Source organism: Rutilus rutilus (assembly GCF_951802725.1).
Source record: "Rutilus rutilus genome assembly, chromosome: 15".
Lineage (NCBI taxonomy): Eukaryota > Metazoa > Chordata > Actinopteri > Cypriniformes > Leuciscidae > Rutilus > Rutilus rutilus.
Window position 1 is genome coordinate 4,069,419 of NC_140220.1, and position 19,875 is coordinate 4,089,293.

At 38.8% G+C, this 19,875-nt stretch overlaps 1 protein-coding gene across 2 annotated transcripts in view; it reads left to right on the forward strand.

Moving 5' to 3' along the window:
• Positions 1 to 1,785: 1,785 nt before the first annotated feature.
• The window catches only part of col12a1b (collagen, type XII, alpha 1b), a 72,633-nt gene continuing 54,543 nt past the window's right edge, over positions 1,786 to 19,875 (forward strand). For both annotated transcript variants that reach the window (XM_084431770.1, XM_084431769.1), the window contains exons 1-14: positions 1,786 to 1,983; positions 3,473 to 3,575; positions 5,646 to 5,762; positions 6,385 to 6,528; positions 6,838 to 6,894; positions 8,470 to 8,733; positions 8,857 to 9,021; positions 9,168 to 9,341; positions 9,445 to 9,735; positions 9,822 to 10,424; positions 10,903 to 11,181; positions 11,372 to 11,647; positions 17,581 to 17,850; positions 19,186 to 19,452. In XM_084431770.1, the coding sequence (XP_084287896.1) occupies positions 3,506 to 3,575; positions 5,646 to 5,762; positions 6,385 to 6,528; positions 6,838 to 6,894; positions 8,470 to 8,733; positions 8,857 to 9,021; positions 9,168 to 9,341; positions 9,445 to 9,735; positions 9,822 to 10,424; positions 10,903 to 11,181; positions 11,372 to 11,647; positions 17,581 to 17,850; positions 19,186 to 19,452 (2,977 nt within the window). In that variant the 5' untranslated portion in view covers positions 1,786 to 1,983; positions 3,473 to 3,505. The remainder of the gene's footprint in view (positions 1,984 to 3,472; positions 3,576 to 5,645; positions 5,763 to 6,384; positions 6,529 to 6,837; positions 6,895 to 8,469; positions 8,734 to 8,856; positions 9,022 to 9,167; positions 9,342 to 9,444; positions 9,736 to 9,821; positions 10,425 to 10,902; positions 11,182 to 11,371; positions 11,648 to 17,580; positions 17,851 to 19,185; positions 19,453 to 19,875) is intronic.

The following is a 19,875-nucleotide window of genomic DNA, read 5'->3' on the forward strand; positions in this document are numbered from 1 at the left end:
TGAGATGTATGTGATAATATTCTTCTCTTAAAGAACGTGATGAAGAAAACAAACCTTCTGAAAGTGTACGTAAGTTAGCATTAACTGATGCGGGATGTTTGTGACTCACAATGCAGCGTTTAGAAGCATGTTTTCGATACGGTCTGTTTCTTGGACGTCCTCGTCGTTTCCCTGGAGACAAACAGTAATGTGCATTTCCTTTTTGTTCGTCAAAACAATGTGTTTTCAAGGCATATCAAATAGTTTCCAAATGCCTGTGCATCAAAGAAATGTTTTTCAGATTTACAGGAACATCTGATCATTTGAGCTCAGCATTGGTGGTCTATACAGTTGAGCTCATATGGAAATTTATCACATGCATTGCGAACAATGTGCTCTTTGTGTCCCATACAAAATCTCTCAGTTCATTGCAGAGATTGAAACAGACGTAGCAAAATTTAATGGCATGCTAATTATAAAACTATAAAGCACAGATCATTAATTCTGCAAGCCATCTATAAGCAGCAGTAGAAGTTCAAGCTTTCCCTTGATCAATAGAACTATTATGCATTTCTCTCGAACAATGAGAGTAATGAGCTAATGATCAAATTAAAAACAGACCTGAACTCAGCTGAAACAACTAATAGACTCAGTGATCACAAATCAAACTCTACCCTGTCTCCCAGTTTGCACACATGTGTTTTAAATGGTTTATTCTTCAGATGGGTAACAGAACTGTTCATGTATTGCTTGATAATGAGATCAGGTGTAGTTTTGATTCATAAGATGTGTTGGACATCTCCATTCCCTCTGTGTGTTACCCGATTTGACCACTAGGGGGCTACATATTCAAATAAATGGGAATGCATGGTTGTAAAACTGATCTGTAATCGTTGTCATAAGTACAGTTTAACATTTTACTTAGTCAGTTTTTCTGATATTGCTGGGCACAATTGCTTTGCTTAAATCTTGATATCTATGTTTTGGACGCAGTAGATGGATTTTACCTGATCTAGCTGGTTATGAGCTTTCAGGCTAAGAAACATGATCCAAAACACAGCTACTTGCTTATAAGCTTGATTTTCCAGCAGGGTTTTAATATCACACAGAGAGAAAAAAGTACAACACTACAAAAGTGTGATTACAAGATGAGTCAAAATCTTTCACAACTAGCAAAAAGTAGTTGTGTTGGCGCGAAGATGATGTTACCATAGCAACCACTCAAGCGCCAGCCGTTAGGACCGTTGAGCGATACGTCAGAAACATATTGTCATTATGATTGCTTATTTTATGTTTAGCGTACATATTGCACGAAATTGTATGTAAAAACCATTCGTGATGTTTTACTATAGTTGTCGGCTGGTTCAACTGTGCTGGGAGCACTATAAATCATTATTCTTATTTTATGGCGGGAGATTTCCTCAGATTGTAGGCTACTCCGAGCTATATTTATTTGAGAATGTTCGCCCTTCTGAAAACCACATTCTAATTACTTTAATAGTTATTTATAATTCCTTAACTTTGCAAATGAGTTAAAAACAAATCCCAAATCCTGAATATATCAAATTAAATGTATAAAAATGTGCGATTCGCATTGAATATCGTCCGGAGTAATGTAGCCTAGTCCATAATAATTCCTCCTGAAATCAAAAACATAGATTAGAGACATGCTGCAGGAATGCCGAAAATATGCGCGACTTTTCCAAAAGCGCATCCCAACACATCCATCCATCACACGGTGACGTCAGAGCTCCGGGTTCGGGATCAGCCCCCTGTTTAGAAGCACTTTCTAGTCTGAGATCCTGTGCATTTGAAAACAGCTTTCACGAGCTGTGGGTGATCAGATCCTCCTCTTCATTTCCATCTCCATCACCACAGCATCACGGAGAATCTCTTGCCTTTCTGTAAAGACCTTTAAATCCCTTTGCATCCGGGCGAAAATTTCCACTTTCATTCAACAGTTTTGTGATGTATTGAGAGATTTTGGAAACTTTGGGGAGTTTGGTAAGTGCTCATGTGGAGTTTCTTCTTTTATTGATAAACCTATTTAAACGGAGGAAGGTGTTATTGATCTTAAATTTGAGACGTATTAGATCAAATGTAATATGAAAAATGATGAATGTGTGCACACTTGACCCATTTTCAGCGGCTCTGATCACTTTTTCCATAGACGTTTGTATGGCGATTTCATTTTTTCCACCACCCTGTTATTGGGCTCTTTTAAAGTTGATTGGGATGATGCTCATATATTGTCTTTAGTTGAGAAATCTAGATAACTTGTAAGACTCATAAGACTTCATTTATTGGGGCATTTTTATGTTTATTTACCCAATTCACATGTAACAGTGCTTAAAGAATAGAAGAGCTTAGATAAATATAATTAAAAGATTTAGAGGTTTGAGGTTCAAACCTGTTTGGCATAACAAATGTTCAGAAAGCTTGTTTTACACCGTAAGAGGTTTTCAACTTTACTTAAATCCTTAAACTATTACAACACCGAACTCAAGACAACGTGTGCCTGCATGCTAAGTTTTGACTCACACTTTGCATGTCCATTCACCTATCCAATTAAAAATGCTGTATTTTTTCAATTAAACGTTGCATATTTTTTCAAAGTGTGTTTTTCATTAATTGAAATACCCGTTTGCCCTGGTTAATTTCAGAAAGTCTTGCCATGTGATGAATGCCTTTTCAAAAGTGCAAATGTAGTCTTAATTCAATTGAGGTCATGTATAATATAAAAGGACTGGGAAAAAATGTTGTTTGAAATAGTTTTAGATTGAGTAATCATGCCACACTGCAGGGCACTGCTTGAAATGTCCGGGCAAATACTAATTGCTGAGTGATCTTAATGAACAACTTGAACTCAATGTGCAAATATTTTGTGAGCTGCTTGTTCTTGCGTTGGTAATTATTTATAGCAACATGCAATAATGTGTAATACAGATATCAAGCACATTGCCAAAGTTTAGAGACAGAGCAGCATAAATATATGGATGTGAAATCTGAATTTGTCCAGGCACAACAGGGGGCGCAGGAACCCTGCAGGAAAGTTTTTCCACCCCTGATGTGCAGGATCCAAAATCAGGAAAACGTCCAGACAATTGCATACAATAGTCTATGAACTCACAGTTTCCGACGTTAAACGGATGAATCAGTGGGGTTTGCAATGACATACAACATATGCAGTTTATAATCGTTTTACAGTTAAACTGCTGTAGACACAATGTTTTTCTAAGGCTCACAGTGAGTTATTTTATTAAGTGACCTTGTTTTATAAATATTTTCCGAAAAGTTTTGGAGTATTAACCATGGAAAGATTTTTTCTTTTTCCACTGCTGACCAGAGAAACAGCTGGAATTTTGAATGAAGAAATAATTAAAATCAGATTTGAATGAGAGTTGTGCTGGAGTCCAGTGCATTCTCTCTTCTTTTTTATTTCTGGATTGATTTATGAGCAGCGTGTGTGTGTGTAATATGGTTGATTTTTCAGATTGATTGATGTTCTGCTGATACTGGGGTGAAGATGTCGGTCAGGCGTTTGGCAGCGGCCGCTCTCTTAACACTCGCAGTACTGACATCAGTGAGAGCTCAAGGTAAAAAAGCCAACAAATCTATCCCCATTCACCCTGTTAAATTAGAAGTACTTTATTCCAACAGTTAAGATCATAGTCTATTGTTTCTAAAAAAAAAAAAAAACCTTATACATAATAACTGTACAATAACGTTTGTCTCTGTTTAAGTGTGTTCAATATTTTTCAATTTACATTTAATCTCCCAAAAAAATGAACAAAAATAGAGAAGAAAAATAGTTTCCGTTAATGTAGACACTAGGTCGAGGAGTTTTCCTCTCCTATAAGATTTGCTTTAAACAATTTGTGGTTTTAATGCTAGTTGAAATAGAAATGCATGACAGGACAGGATACTTAATTTGATCTAACTGTGTTTTTCAGCAACTTCTTCAAGAGTATCAACTGTAATATACTGTATTTAAATTGCAAATTATAGGATAGAACATGTAAGGCCAATCCAGCAGATGTTTAGTATTGAATATGACTTGGTTTTAAATATTTTCCATATGCATCTTAAGACCCATGATCATTTGCTGGATACCAGATATCTCAGCCAGACAGATTCACGTTCAACTTTTATTTCTCTAGTAAAACACTTTTTCATTTATTTTAGTATTTACAGTATATCTTTCAGTAGCCGAGCTCTTTGTAGGTTTGAACAGTCTTAGAGGTATTAAAACTGTGACTTAACCATATCAAATCATTGAATAAACGACAGGGTGTTAAAGCGCACATTGCCAGAGTTCAGTGGAAAGTATAGTGGAACATTTTACAGCTTTTATTGTACAAAAAAAAAAAAAAAAAAAATTCATGTGGAGGCCAAGTTTCCTTTCCCCACTTTCCGCACTCTTAGAGACCAAAAAGACAAAATATGAGCTTTATTGTTTTTTTCTATAAAGAGAGGGCAAAGAAGTGTGTTACTTCTCAATGCTGTAGTATGTAAAATAAGAAAAGTATATATATATATATAGATGTAAAATACAAACAAATACCTTAACCAACGTTGTCACTTTCTTATATGAACTGGTTAGATGTTCAGCATAGCAAAATAAATGTTGTTAAATGATCTTCGAAGTTTGGTTGCACCAAAACTGGTTTGGGTTGGATGGACCCAAAAAAGAAAGACAAAAATCTAGAATGGGTGATGAATCGGTGTGAGTTAGCGGTTGTGTTGGACCCTTTTGGAGTCAGAAATGGAACCGATTGTGACATCTGGTCAGCCAGGTTGGTAAATCTTGATTTTGGCGAACCTGTTCCCGGTCAAGCTTAAGCCCTGGTCAAAATTTGACCAGAGCCGCAGCTTCACAAAATATTTTATTGTGATATTCTGACATGCACACACGAACTCTATGTTCCACACAGACACTGACCCTTCAAACACAATACAACACAAAATACCATAAGAATATCACTTTAAAATATTTCAAAGTCCTCTACATGTGCGTCTTGTACATGAAGTCCTTTTAGTCCCACAAGTTGTTGCAGACAACTTTTCATGTACAAGTGCATGAGTCTTCTAGTTCATCTAGACTAGTGCAATGTTACGTAACCTCTTTTCGTTTATATATTTACTTGTTTGTCACTATCCTGTATGTTCTTATTAAAGGTTGTCGTTGTGCACCCTTTTAAGCAGTTTGCAATGGAAAGTGATCACATTAATGCAGTTGCACATAAAATGTTACCCATTATTGTCGACTTTCAAGTCCATTGTACAATCAACACTTCTTGTCTATCTGTGACGTCAACTGTTGAAACAGTTCAACACAGCTCTTCTGGCTGTGTTGGGTTGACCGCATTGACTGCATGCACGTCACAAGTTTTGGCCCGATGTAATGTTCTGTCGAGGTCTTTGTGGAACGCGCTTTACGTGTCTATGCTTGAGTAGTCAATGGCCCTACGGTCAGACAGCTCAAACAGATGTCATTTTTACCCAAAATGGCCGCCGTCCACGTTTGTTTCATGTTGCCTTGAGTCCTTGCCCAACAATGAACTTCTCTGTTGGGATTTCGTCCATAAACCTGTATGCTCTTCTCATAAATACAGCTTTTGGAACGGTTTCTTGGAAATAACTTGATTCACCTCCTCTTTCCACAGTAATGCCTCCATCAGACTTGAGGTTTAAGATTTTAAATGAAAACACAGTGCAAATGATATGGAAGCAACCGCTGTCAAGGACCGAGGGCTTCAGAGTACAAGTGACGTCGGATACAGGTTGGTGAAACGGTGAAAGCACCAAACGTGTTGAAATTATAACGGCAAGCAACATGAAACATTTGCTAGGTTTGTCAGTGACGTGTTTCGGACTGGAAATTTATATGTGACAGAACTAATTTTTATCAATTGCCAATTGACTGGATTCTGAATAACTTGGCACTCCATACCAGAAAATGTGTAGTATGAAAGAAAACTCATGTCGGCTAACATTAAGGGTTGTTCAGACCTGCAAAGGTTGTTTCTTGATCTACTGCCACTGAGCCCATGAGAGAAGCACTTAACCTAAGGTTACTCGTGGGGAACCGTAGTAAGTGTACCTTATGTTGCTTGAGATAAGAAAGCATCTGGTAAACGACAAGTAACCTTTAAACTCACTGCCACAGGCAACTCTTGGGAAATGCGTTCTGGCGTGCCCTTCAAAAAATGATTTAAACATGGACCGTTACTCATCGCTTGTCTTGGGAAGTCATTAATGTTTCCCTAATCTAGAGTCTTGTGTGTCTAGACTAGATTTATCTACTTATAAATGAAGGGTGGCGAGATATTATCTTCATGTAGAATGTATATCATGATATGACATTTACACATTGAAAATGCAAATGTTCCCTTCTGCCTGTAGAAGAGCCTATTAAGGAATTCACACTTCCTCCAACCTCAACCAAAACCTCCATCAGAGATCTGACCCCCGATGTGGATTATGTTGTTACGATATCTTCATATTTTGGATCTGAGGAGAGTATACCAATCTCTGGTCAGATTACAAGTAAGTGGCAGGGCATCTTATTCTTTAAATATGTCATATAGGGATCCCATGGTCATGTAAGCCTGGAAGTCTCAGGGAATTTTTAAGTTGTGATTTGGAAAAAAAAAGTGGACAAAAAATTGTTTAAAATTGTTGTAAAGTTCAACTATAAGATATTTAATTGACTAGAAATGGCTTTTTGTGATTGCAATCTCTATAAAACAGAGTGGAGAAAGCATGGAAATTTGTTGGCCTAAGGGTATGGGAACCCTTTTAATGGAAGGAATACTTTTACCTTAATATTTATTGATGTATTGTTTTCTGTTTTAGTCCAATCAAGCAGTATTGGAGGAAGTACCAGGAAACCTCATGTCTCAGATTCAGTCAGTAAGTACACACCTCCAGGCTCTTTCCATTGCTTCTGTGGTCTCTACATTTTATTGGGAGTTTCCATACTAGTCAGTACGCAAATGTGTGTATGCCTTTCTTTCTTTCCGAATTTATGATTCCTGATAACAATTTAGCTTGTTAGTCAGCATTAACTTTTCCAGACATGATAAATTCGAGCCAACGTTTCCAGCATGGCTTTTGGGTGAGAGTTCGTAAGTGGCCCCTTTCGCCTTGTTTGAAATAAAAACCCGAACCTCTCGCAGTGCAGAAAGTGGAAAGCATTACAGCCTCTCTCTTTACAAGAGCGCTGTGGCCTCGTCCTCCAGATGAAGGTGAATAGCTTTACTTTTCCTTTCCTACATTAAGCAGAAGTGGAAAATCCAAACACCCTCCCCTTAAACCCCACCCGAATACCATAACGGTTAGTTAGCTGCCTTCTGCAGACGACTCGCTAGCAAAACCCAGTTTCAATGCTCCAGTGCTTCCCTTCTGCAGGCGCAAGTGGAAAAAAGTGAATCTAATTACGGTAATAAAGGAAGGCAAGCCACGATATGTCAAACAAAATCCTGTTCTTTACCCATCTGCCAACATCTCACCAAAGATGTAGCCAACACAATCCTTTCAAGGGCAGCAAATTCCACAAATCGTGATAGAGGGCAAATATGATTGAAAGATGAGGAATTTTTCCAAACCGTATAGAGGATTAAGATGAATGTAGTTCAACAGAGAGGGAATGACTAGTAATGACTCGCCTAATAGCATTTCGTATGGAGACATACTCAACCCATGTGTCAATGGGGAATGAGTTGTAACCGGTGCGTATTGCGTAATAGATAAATGTGGTGCTGTTATAAAGGGGATCTCCTTTGTATTTGTACATGTACATTTTCTATATTTTGATAGATGCTGAATCATACAGTATCAACTAACACATAAACCTTTTTGCATATTTACAACATTTGAGACATCCAAATCTACAGAAACCTGGGGAATTGTCATAATCTTTGCGAAGTTGCTGTTGCAGGTGACCAGGTTCATTACTCTCGTTTATCGTTAAATGATGGACATCTTTTTAATGGGAAATTTATATAGAAATGAAGTAAAGACGTTGAAATGTAACTATCGTCAAAGCTCAAAAAGTATGTAAACAAAAGAGAAAAATATGTGAAAAATGTCACGATGGAGAATTAAACTGTCAAGTAAGAATTAAGTCAATGTTAACTATAAATGCGTTCAATTGTGTTGAAAATACTTAACCTCATTCATCAACACATACTGTATATTCTATTCATTCAATATTCTTTGAACCTCTAAGGATTATACATTTGTAAAATATGTGCGATTTATAAACTTACCATGCAAATGAAATCACATGGTTTTATAATACGAAAAGATTTGGTATTTTTCTGAAATGGAAAAATAGGTCAGAATTTTGAGTTATGTACCAAATGTGTTTGCCAAAACTCTTGACTGGTTTATGTTTTAGAAGCTTTGCATCCTTCTCAAAAATTCATCCCCTTATCTGAAGTCAAGCAAGCTTCTGACTCATTGACCTCTCACTCTTTTTCCCAGAATGCTCAGTAAGTGCCATTGCTGACCTGGTCTTCCTGGTGGATGGTTCTTGGAGTGTCGGGCGGGACAATTTTAAATTCATCCGCAGCTTCATGGCAGCCATGGCAGGAGCATTTGACCTTGGAGAGGACAAGACTAGAGTGGGTGTGGTTCAGTACAGCACGGACACCAGAACCGAGTTTAACCTTAACCAGCACTTCAACCGGGCCGAGCTGCTCAGAGCCATTAACAATCTGCCGTACAAGGGTGGCAACACCATGACAGGTACCAAATTTATACTTATGAATTCATACTGAAACCTACAGATAATATTACTGCTGAACAACAAAGCTACAATGTGAATTTCAAGTCTGTGATTGTTTTTTTTGTTTTTTTGTGTGTGTGCAGGCGAAGCCCTGGACCACCTGCTGAAAAACATGTTCACAGAGACCGCCGGTGCTCGTAAGGGATTCCCCAGAGTAGCCGTAGTTATCACAGATGGGAAATCTCAGGACCCTGTGGAGGGTTACGCCAAGAGGTTGAAGAATGCTGGAGTTGAAATCTTCACTTTGGGTATGTGGTCATTCATCACTGCTGTCTTTCTCGGTCTGGATTTCTTTTTCACAAGAACTGGGCAGCTTTCAAGAAATCCATCCGCATAGACGAAATCCTTGAAAGGAATTTTGAGAAATAATGCTATTATTTACTCCTTTATTCAGGGATCAAAGAAGCGGATGAGGAAGAGTTGAAACAAATGTCTTCAACGCCCTACAGAACACACGTGTACACTGTGCCAAACTTCGATATGATCAAAGCTGTGGAGAAATCACTCATCACGCAGGTGTGCACCAGTGTGGATGACCAGCTCAACTCGCTGGCTAGCGGCGAGGAAGGTAAACAAACAATAACAATTGTAAATCTGCTTTAGCAGGTTTATTAAACACAACCCCGAGCATTAAACATGACCCCATTTTTCCTCTTTTTGTTTATTTGCAGTTGTTGAACCAGCATCCAACTTGCAAGTCACAGAGGTTGCATCCAAGTCAATGCGGGTGACGTGGGATGCATCTATAGGGGAAGTGACTGGATACAAGGTGCAGATGGTTCCCATGTTGGCTGGCAGCAAACGCCAAGAGCTGTACGTTGGGCCAACTCAGACCTCTGTGAATGTGAGAGATTTGTCCCCTGATACAGAGTACGAAATCAGCCTGTTTGCACTCAAAGGTCTGACGCCTAGCGAGGCCGTTATGGCGATGGAGAAAACCCAGCCTTTAAAAGTATCATTAGGTGAGGAAAGGTCCACACTCTTTAACTATCCACAGTAATCTATTGATTAAATAGTTGTTTGACCCGCAAGCTCTTTTTACTTCTAGAATGTTCTCTTGGTGTGGACGTACAAGCCGACGTCGTTCTCCTGGTCGACGGTTCCTACAGTATCGGTCTTGCAAACTTCGCTAAAGTTCGAGCTTTCTTGGAAGTCCTGGTCAACACCTTTAACATTGGGGCGGAAAAAGTTCAAATCAGCTTGGTCCAGTACAGCAGAGACCCACACACTGAGTTCTACCTGAACACTCACCACGATCTGAGCGCCGTGGTCAAAGCCGTGAGAACGTTCCCCTACCGCGGTGGCTCCACGAACACCGGCAAAGCCATGACGTATGTGAGAGAGAGGATTTTTATTCAAACCAGAGGCGCTCGTGCGAATGTACCTCGTGTTATGATTCTGATCACCGATGGAAAGTCCTCGGATGCTTTCAAAGACCCGGCGGCTAAGCTTAGGAACACGGATGTAGAGATTTTCGCAGTGGGCGTGAAAGATGCTGTCCGCTCGGAGCTGGAGGCGATCGCTAATTCCCCAGTGGAGACCCATGTGTACACCGTAGACGACTTTGATGCTTTCCAGAGGATTTCCAATGAGCTAACCCAGTCCATCTGTCTGAGAATTGAGCAAGAGCTTCTGAACATCAAGAAGAGAAGTGAGTATCGTTTGATTTTTTCACTAACTGCTGTTAAATTTGTCGGGCTCTCTGTCTGGGACGTGCATAGAACCATATGGTTCTAACTCTGGTTTTGTACCAATCTGTACAAAAGTTCAAAGGTTAAGTTGACCCAAAAATGAAAATTCTGTCATCCATTCACTCACTTGAATGTTTTCTTTCTTTCTTTCTTGCTGCTCAATTCCAAACAATAAAAATAGTAAGCAAAGCTGTCAAGCTCCAAGAATAAACAAACAAACAAACAAGCACCAAAACATAGTAGTTGTGTGTTATATTTCAAGTCTTCTAATGTCATACAATACCTTGGTGTTGCTTAAAATCTAATAGGTAACATGGTAACTGCCTGAGTCTGTGATTTGTATATATTTTTTGGCTTTAAATTGGGATGTGAACTAAATTCTCATGGGAAACCAAAGGGAGAAATCTCATATATTTATATTTCTGCTCTCCCTTCTAGATCTGATTGCACCCAGGTCTCTGACCTTCTCAGAGGTGACCTCCAGAAGTTTCAGGGCTTCTTGGGTAACAGATGCCGTGGATGTGCAATCCTATCTGTTGCAATACAGGCCTGATGCTGACACAGAAGTGGGATACATCTCCGTCTCTGTGCCGGGAGAAACCACTACGGCCGTCTTACATCACCTTACTCCAGTCACAAAGTATGAAGTCAAGGTTTACGCCCAATACCAGAAGGGAGAAAGCTTTCCTCTATCAGACTTTGAGACCACACTAGAAGGTTAGTGACTGTTATATATAAATGTTAGCTTAGCTAATTACTTTTAAAGGAATGTTGTTCTTTATGATTGTCTTTCTTTTGTGCAACACTTTTAAAGAACATCCTGGCCATTGTACATGATGAATTTTAGGGTAAACTGTTCATTTAAGATATTTTGCTTTTTGTGACTTCTATGTACCGATTTGTGCAGAACAAGGATCCGTGAACAACCTGAGGGTGTCCGAGGAGACCACAAGCAGTTTCCGTGTCTCATGGGGGAAGGCTCCCGGTCCAGTAGTGCGGTATAGACTCACGTATGTTCCAGTCCAAGGGGATAGTGGGTTGCTAGAAACTGCAACAGTTGGCCCTGAGACCACCATCGTTCTGCAGCAACTTTACCCAGCTACGACATACCGTGTCTCTGTGGCAGCTGAATTCCCATCAGGTGTTGGACCTCAGATGCAGATTGATGGAACAACCAAAGAAGGTGATTGGAACAACTTAAAGTTTTTACATTCATCTAGGTCACGTGTGCCCACTCATTCTAGCATTTTCATTGGTTGTTTCCCAGGCATTTAAAGACCCACAAATTGCTTGAGGGTGTGAATCTCTGGTATTTCAGAAAACTGGTGTAAAGTTTTACAGCGATTGCTTGAGCAGCCAAACACCTTAAGTGAATGGAAAATCAAAGTTGGTTTTGACAAAAACTCGATGAGACGTTTCCCAGAATTTCTTTTGTTGAATTGGCGATAAATGTCTGTTTGGTTAGGCAAAACCTCTGGGTTCTTTATCAAGGCTGAGAGTAGTTAGTGTCCAAGCATGAGCCAGCTGTGTCTTAATGGCTGCCTACAGCGATGCAGCTGCAGTCCGTCCACAGTTATTATCTGCGAAGGACAAATCCCAGGTCATGACTTTTAACTCCTGTGTTAAACTAGAGTTTAATCTCTGCATTGTCTCTGTTCCAGTCAACAGATTTTTTTTTTTGCTGCTTGCTAAAGACATGATTCCTCAATATGTTGAGGAGAGGTGGGCTGTTACTAAGGCTGGCCACACAGTTGAAGATTTTAAGCCCGATTTTGGGCCCGATTTGCAGCTCCCAACGATCCGGGGGGGGTGTGGCTCGATTCGAGGCTTCTCGCAACTGACTTTTTGTTCAAAAAATCCTCAGTTGTGTGGTCTCATTATGATTATTTGATCGCTCCCGATCGCGTCGGAAACCTGCATGATCCCAAATCGTTAAAATCAAACATGTTTGATATTTACAACTCTTGATCTTTGACTTGCTACCCGCAATAGCCAATGAGAGTGAGCAAGCTTCACCAACCGGATATTGCGTGCTTCTATAGCTGAAACATGCCACGAAAGTGAAGTATTGAGAAAGAAGATCACCCCCATATTCTTTTCTTCTCCTTTGTTTACTTCCAAACAAACAAAACTCACGCCAGGAAAACCAGCTGACGATATCGATTGTCCTCCATTTGTTTTTCTTCTCAAGTCACGTTTGATCGTGCGAGTCTTCTCACTGTGAATATGTTACTGCAATTGACAAGTGTGTGGTCTCGCGGTCTGGACAAATCATTTAGTGTGTGCATTCGGAGGATTATAATGCAAAAAAATCGGTTGAAACTGCCCTTATGTCTGTGGTCTCCCACAGTTTTAAAATCAGTTCACATTTGAAAATCATCTTGTGTGTCCCAGGCCTAAATGATCAGACTTGTGATTTTTCACCTGGTGGATGTACAAATACAGAATTTGTGCATCAGTATCTTAAGGGCACAGTGTCTTAAACCCATTTTTGGGGTGGTGTGATGCAGAGGTTAAAGCTCAGGGCTGGCAACTGGACGGTTGCTGGTTCAATCCCAACAAAGGAGAGAGCCAGGATCTTTAAAGGTATAGTTCACCAAAAACTTAAATATATCATTAAAAACCTGTATATTTTTCTTTCTTTCTTTCTTGAAACACAGAAGAAAATATATTACATCAAATTTGGACTACTGAAGTAAAAGTACTTAATACTTGTGCACTATATTCCACGTCTGAGATATAATACGATAAGAATATAACATCCAAGACACATGACTACTTTTTTTTTTTGTCATTTTCGGAGCTTCTCAGTCCCCATTTATTTTCATTTTCAACATTTGTAAATGAAAATATATGGTGGGATCGAACCAGCAACACTATTACTTTATCCAAAGAAGCATAAAAGAGCAAAAGGCTGCTAAATGCCTAAATCTGCAAAATGACATTAGAACTAAGGCTTCTGAGTACCAAAGGATATATCCCAGACACATCCCATTTCTTGCCAAGAAAAGTCCACTTAAATGTGAAATTGTTTTAATTATATATTATTTAGTGTAAATGCAAAACGCACCCATCGAAGTCTCTGAGAGTGCATTGCAGCATAAGATCTAAGTTTTTTTTTTTTTTTTTTTATCTTTTGAGAAAGTACAGCCTTGGAAGGACTAGAGGCATTTTTAACATCCTCAGCTCCAGTCAGAAAGGATAAACAAATAGGTTGAACAGAGTCAAGCAATTATAATGTTCTTTCTTTCCTTCAGCCCAGATAAACAGCTCACAGGTCTTCTGGGGTTTCAGAAGAACGAATCTTAAGCGACAGTAACATGGCTACGGTATACTCTAATGAAATTACCAGAAGCAAAGCTTGCCCAAGACCTTAAATCACTGAATTCCAGTAATCTTATGTCTCAGAATCTGCAGTGTCAGATTTGAGGGCCAAAGATTAGAGCCCAGAAAGAGTATGCTTTGAGTGATTGAAAACCATCCAAAAATGAAAATTATGTCATCGTGGAGCATAAAAGAAGTTCTCTTAGATGTCAAGAGTACTTTTTGTCCATGCACTTAAAACATATTGTGACCGAAAATGATTAAAGTACCATAAAGGTTGTCCAAATTAATCATGCTTTATATAATTCTAAAGCTATATTATATCTGCCATTAGCTATATTCATCTGTTTCAGTCATGTAGACCTGGTAAAATGATCAAAAATGGTATCTCTCATCATATGTTTTTGTATTCACTTTTTGTATTCACCATTACTTTGCCGAGCTGATGGTCATAAATATGGTGGATGAGGAAAAAAAAGTCACATGACTGAAAAAGATGAGCTTCTGGAGACTTGGAATATAGTACACAAGTGGTGCTTTTTTGTCATTTGTGGAAATATTTATGGGTTTGGAAGAACAAGAAGTAAATGATGTCATATTTTTTGGGTGAATGTTTCTTTAAATGAGATTAAGGGTGTGTAATGAGGGTTTGCATGGGATTTGGCCTGGTGCATCAAAGTGAAGTTCAAGTTTAGTTCAGGGTTAAATCATGAAATGTGGACCATGCAGTGGTTCGTCTAGCACACAGAAGTCCCTGTTCTCGAAATATGATCTGTGAGGAGTGTAGCATTGCAGTTTGATTATGGACTGACATTGAACATGTCATTGAACATGTGAGATGGTGATTTCAGTTTCTCCATCCATCCATTGAGACTCGGACGGTGGGATCTGGGCTAAATGAAGTTCTCAATTCCAGAAAATGACATAACGCAGGAACTATGCACCCCCGTCCCACTCCGGAACAAAGTAGTAGAGCAGTTACCCAGACATCTCTGTTCCTTCCTTTGCGTCCTCAGGAGGATATGCATAAGGCAGAGCACAAAAGATTTCCGTTCTGTCCCCAATCTGATGCAGGTGTGTATTGACCGGGCTCTGGTCCAGTTTATGACCTAGTGTATCCATTTGTAGAGCAGGGATACAGTCCCAGATGCTATGTACATTTTGAGGTAATTCACACTGTCTTAGCTAATCATTTACATGCTTGTGTCCAGCAATTCTTCTGCTAATACAATACTATATCAGATGTGTACAATATAAATTGTAGAAATAAATAACATAAAAATGTCCAGAAATCAATTACAATAGTACATTTAGTTTAATGTATCGACATAGAACTCATGTGATAGTTTCAATCTACTTTCAATCTTTCGTCTACTACTTACTATGCATTGTGCATAAACAATCACATTAGTGCATAAATAAAGTTAAAAAAATGATTCCTCATTGAAATTTAAGATGTTTATAAATGATTGTATATCTAGAACAGGGACACGTTTGTGTGCATTATAATGTTATAATGACGTTATAATAGTTCTCATATTTCTTACTTAAATTATGTTTGTTGTAGCTTTTAAGCTATTCTGAACTAAAGAATTGTTATATTTTAATTGTGGTCCTACAGTGTGACATTTCAATTATCGTAATATAAACATTTAAAAAGAATTGTTTTTCTCAATAATAATTTAAGCTGTGTGCAAAGTGATGGTCTTGTGTCTGTTAAATCCGTCGCTCTGAAAGTGTCTGTCTGTGACATTGCTGGGTGAAAACCGTGAAACTAAAATCAGCTGTTTTGTTTCACCATCCAACAGTAGATTGAAAAATTAAACAAAATGATCCCATATGCATATATACAAAGGAGAATCAAGAGCCACGAGTGATCATAATGTAAACGCAAAAGTGCACGCATGTGGAACGCGTTACCTGCCTCGCACTTTAGACCGCTTTCAAAGGGATTTATTTTGTATTATATTCTCGTTAGAGTAGCACCTGGCCAATTGAAGTGAGACTGATTACATAGCAGGATATTATACTGTTACACATGGATATTAATTTAAAATAAAGACTTAATCAGCTAGATACAAACGGGCCAAACGATGTCTTTGTACTCCAGCACTTGGGTATCCTCAGAGGAGGATTGTTCTTCCTGTTTGCCATCTGTCAAGGCGCGTAATGCATTCAAGCTGGTCTCGCTGTCCGGCTCATGAACTCGGAGATGTACGTAAAGCACAGATGAAGGGGACAACCGAAAGCTCTTTCAGCACCTGCGCTTTCCCGGTGATTGACACGAGGTTAAACTTCAAAAACACTGCGGAAAATTTACTGCATGTGTGTATGGCCTGTCTCGGCTCTGGATTTCGGGGCAGCATGGGATGCTGGATTTGGCTTTTTGAATGGAATTGCATCTTTAAATGGATATAAAAGATCATTTGAATTTCAAGGCTCTTTTAGAGGCAAAGTCAAATAAAATCCTGCTGTTGGGCTGCAGAAAAAAAAGCATATGAAAGTCACATGTTGAGAAAAGATGTTAGAAGTCAGATTGTTCAACAAGATGCACTGTTTCCAATTTGTGAAAATTGTGGGGACTTATAATCGTGTCAGGCGAGGATGAGACAGAACAGGAGGGGGCGAATAGACAAGGATAGAGGGATGAAGAATGACTTGGGATTTGAGAAGGTATCAGACATCTGAGGAGAGCACTTTATGGTGGTTTTGTGGGGATTTGCCTTGTTTTGGAAAACAAAAAGAAGTTGGCAAGCGTTCGCTTCTCTGCTTCTTCTCCATAGTCTCAGTATCTTGCAATGATTTAAAACAGTGTATATTTTTCATGTGTACTAGCACAAGAAAACAGTATATATATTTCAGCTAGTTGCCAAAGCAGAATTTCTCATTTTCATTTACTTTAACCTAATGTACTAAATTAACTAAAACTAAAAATGAAAATAATAAAAAGCAATAATTAATACAAATTTCAAAACAAAACACAACTTTATCTTAAATTAAAATGGGAAATACAAAAATAAAAATATATCATACTATTTCAATCATGCTGAAATAGCAGTGCATACAAATATATTCAGAATATTCAACAGACATTTATTCAGAAACAAGCTTTGAATTGTCTGTATCTTCAGTCTATCTTTACAACTCTAAAATGCCTGGAGATCATACTGTATATCTGATGGTACATCAATCTTCCTGAGACACTGTCACATCATTTAAGTAAAAGAATTTCATTACATGTGATGTAAAATATTTGAAGGCGTCCACTTAGAAGAGACTGTCCCAAGATGTATATGAAGTTTAGCTGCAATGACAAATTGCTTTTTGGACTCTCTGTGTGGTTGGTTTTGCAAGGTGTATGTGTGTGTGAGAACGTGTTGACTTTATACTTTATTACCAGCTGCTAAGTTTAGTTTCATCTGAATGAATTAGTGCTCATTGCAGCGCTGACACACCTGCACCAATGACACCAGAGACATCATGAGAAATGGCCCGTCTGCTTCTGGAAATATATCACAGATTATGGCCCAGGGTGATTCTGCTGAAATACAGCCTTGTTCTTGCTTATAAATCTTTTTTTCTGTGAGTAAGTAGTCATTTTAGCCAAAGAAACTGCACAATTATTACAGTGACAATCCACCATTTATGACATTGCTCAATTTTATAGCATTTGCTAAATCAAAAATTGCTGTAAACTTCCATTTTGGTCGTGAGCTATATCCACTCAGAAATAAAGTGGTATACTAAGTAATAAAGTATATTAAAGTTAGTTTTTTTATTTTTTGCCTGCAGAATTGGGTTCACCGAGAGACTTGATAACCAGTGATGTGACCGACTCCAGCTTCATGGCGTCATGGACGGCCGCTCCAGGAAGAGTGAGGCAGTATCGTGTTCGCTGGAGGTCTCTGTTCTCCGGGGAGTCTGGGGAGAAACTGGTGCCTGGAGATGTGACCAGCACACTGTTGGAGAACCTCTCCCCTGAAACACGCTACCAGGTGTCTGTGTTCGCGTCGTATGACAGCGGGAGTGGAGAACCACTTGTGGGAGAGGAGACCACTGATGGTATGTTTTAAATGTTATTTTAGTTATTGTAGTAATCCCATATTCTCTAAATCCGGGTTTCCCAAATGGGGACTGCAGTATTTCAGTAAATAAGTAATTCATCTTTATAAAATACAATTTAAATTGCAATTTGGCTCAGAGCGATTATCAAATTTCAAAAGGCTGCAAATAATTAAGCTCGGCACTGTGTTCAATTTCCAAAAAATGTTCGGCATCATCAAGGTTTCAGCGTTTTACCAGATTTGTAACAAGAAGTGTTTTTAAACTAGTTGTCAATGAAACAGAGACTTAAATGTTTACCTCCAGTTTCCACAAAAACAAAAACTAGAAGGTTTAACATTTAACAGTGAAGAATTTATGAAATACTAGCATTGTAACATTATTTTTCCCTTGAAAGTACTTTAAATTTTAATAGTGAAGTACTTCTGTCTTAATTTTTTATAATTAGAATTTATAATAATATTGATAATAATAAAAATGTCAACTCTAATTATAAATTAAGAAGTTTGTTGACGTTGAGGTTCTTCAGATAAACATATTGCTTCAAGAGTACCTAAAAAGTGTGTTTAATCATTTCATAGTCACTTAAAAAGATTCTCAAATTTAGGTTAGGTTGGGTTGGGTTGGGTTAGATTAGGGTTATGGTTATCTTTAGATCTAGCGAACATCTTCTAAGAAAGAAAGATGGTTCCTTGGGTAATACAGACCTGACAGGACATGCACGCCTGTGCCTCGGGCTCAATCATTTAAAGTGCATCAATCGACAACCTTTTACTGCAGTCTGTGGTAGTTTGATCGAAGGAAAGCAATGGAAAAGGAAAGAAACCTTTGAATCTTAGCTAGTCGCAAAAATTATTGAAAGTTAGCGTGATTTCTTAAAGTTGTGGTTTTGCGCTTGGCACCAAATCTTGGCGAGTACAGTGAGTTTTGAGTTTCTGTGCAGTAGTCACTTGCCTCCGGGTGGAAAAAGTGAGCTGATCGCAGCACGGGTGCAGTGAACATCACCACTGCGGGAGAGGGCAGATTTAAAGGGTTGCATGTGTGCAGGGCAGCCCATAATATGTCGACTGGGACGCTGGCTGAAGCGTGGATGTGTTTTCTCCCCCCAACTTAAATCGTACAAACTTGTGGAAACTTAACACCAGTGTGGGGATTGAAAAAGTATTGGAAATTGCTTTGCTTTTCTTTTGCCTCGCTTGTGGGTTCACGTTTACCTCGAACCATCTCTGCTTGTCTGTTTTTATTTAATTTGTCCGTTTTTGATTTATCCAGGCCGTTGGGGAAAGTCTAGTAGAATCTCAGTCAAATGTTCTTGTCTGTTTTGTCTGTTTGTAGCATCTGCATCTGCCAAGGCTTTAGTGGTGTTTGATGAAACCGAACGAAGCATGCGTGTGACTTGGAAAGCCGCTCCAGGCCCAGTGGTGAGCTACAAACTCACTTACGTCTCTCAGGTCAGCGGTAAAGAGATGACGATGAAGATCCCAGCCAACGTCACCACCACCATGCTGAGAAAACTGCAGCCCCTGACCACCTACCTCATCAACGTGCATCCCATTTACAAACGAGGAGAAGGAAAAGCAAGGCAAGGAGTAGGAACCACACGTACGTTGGCCAGCAATTCAAAGCCCATGAGTCACAGATCTGTACAGACACAGGCACACATCACCACTTACACTGGAGAAAAAAATATGTTATTCCTCAGTACAGTACAGTTTTCCAGTACAAGTATCTAAAAGTTCTTAAATCAAGATACATTTACTTGAGAAGCAAAATGACTGAAGTTCAAGTTTAAAACAAGAATAATATCTGCCAATAGTGTCAGAAAAATCAACTTAATTACAAAGGAAAACAAGATATTTTGCCTTGGTTTAACCAAAAGCTCACTTCATTCATATAGACTTAATATCATTTTGCTTCTCATGTAAATGTGTCTTGATTTAAGAATGGTTATTTGTACTAGAAAGACAGAAACTCTGAGGAATAACTTTTTCCAGTGTAGGGTTATGAATTGGAACAAAGGCCCTA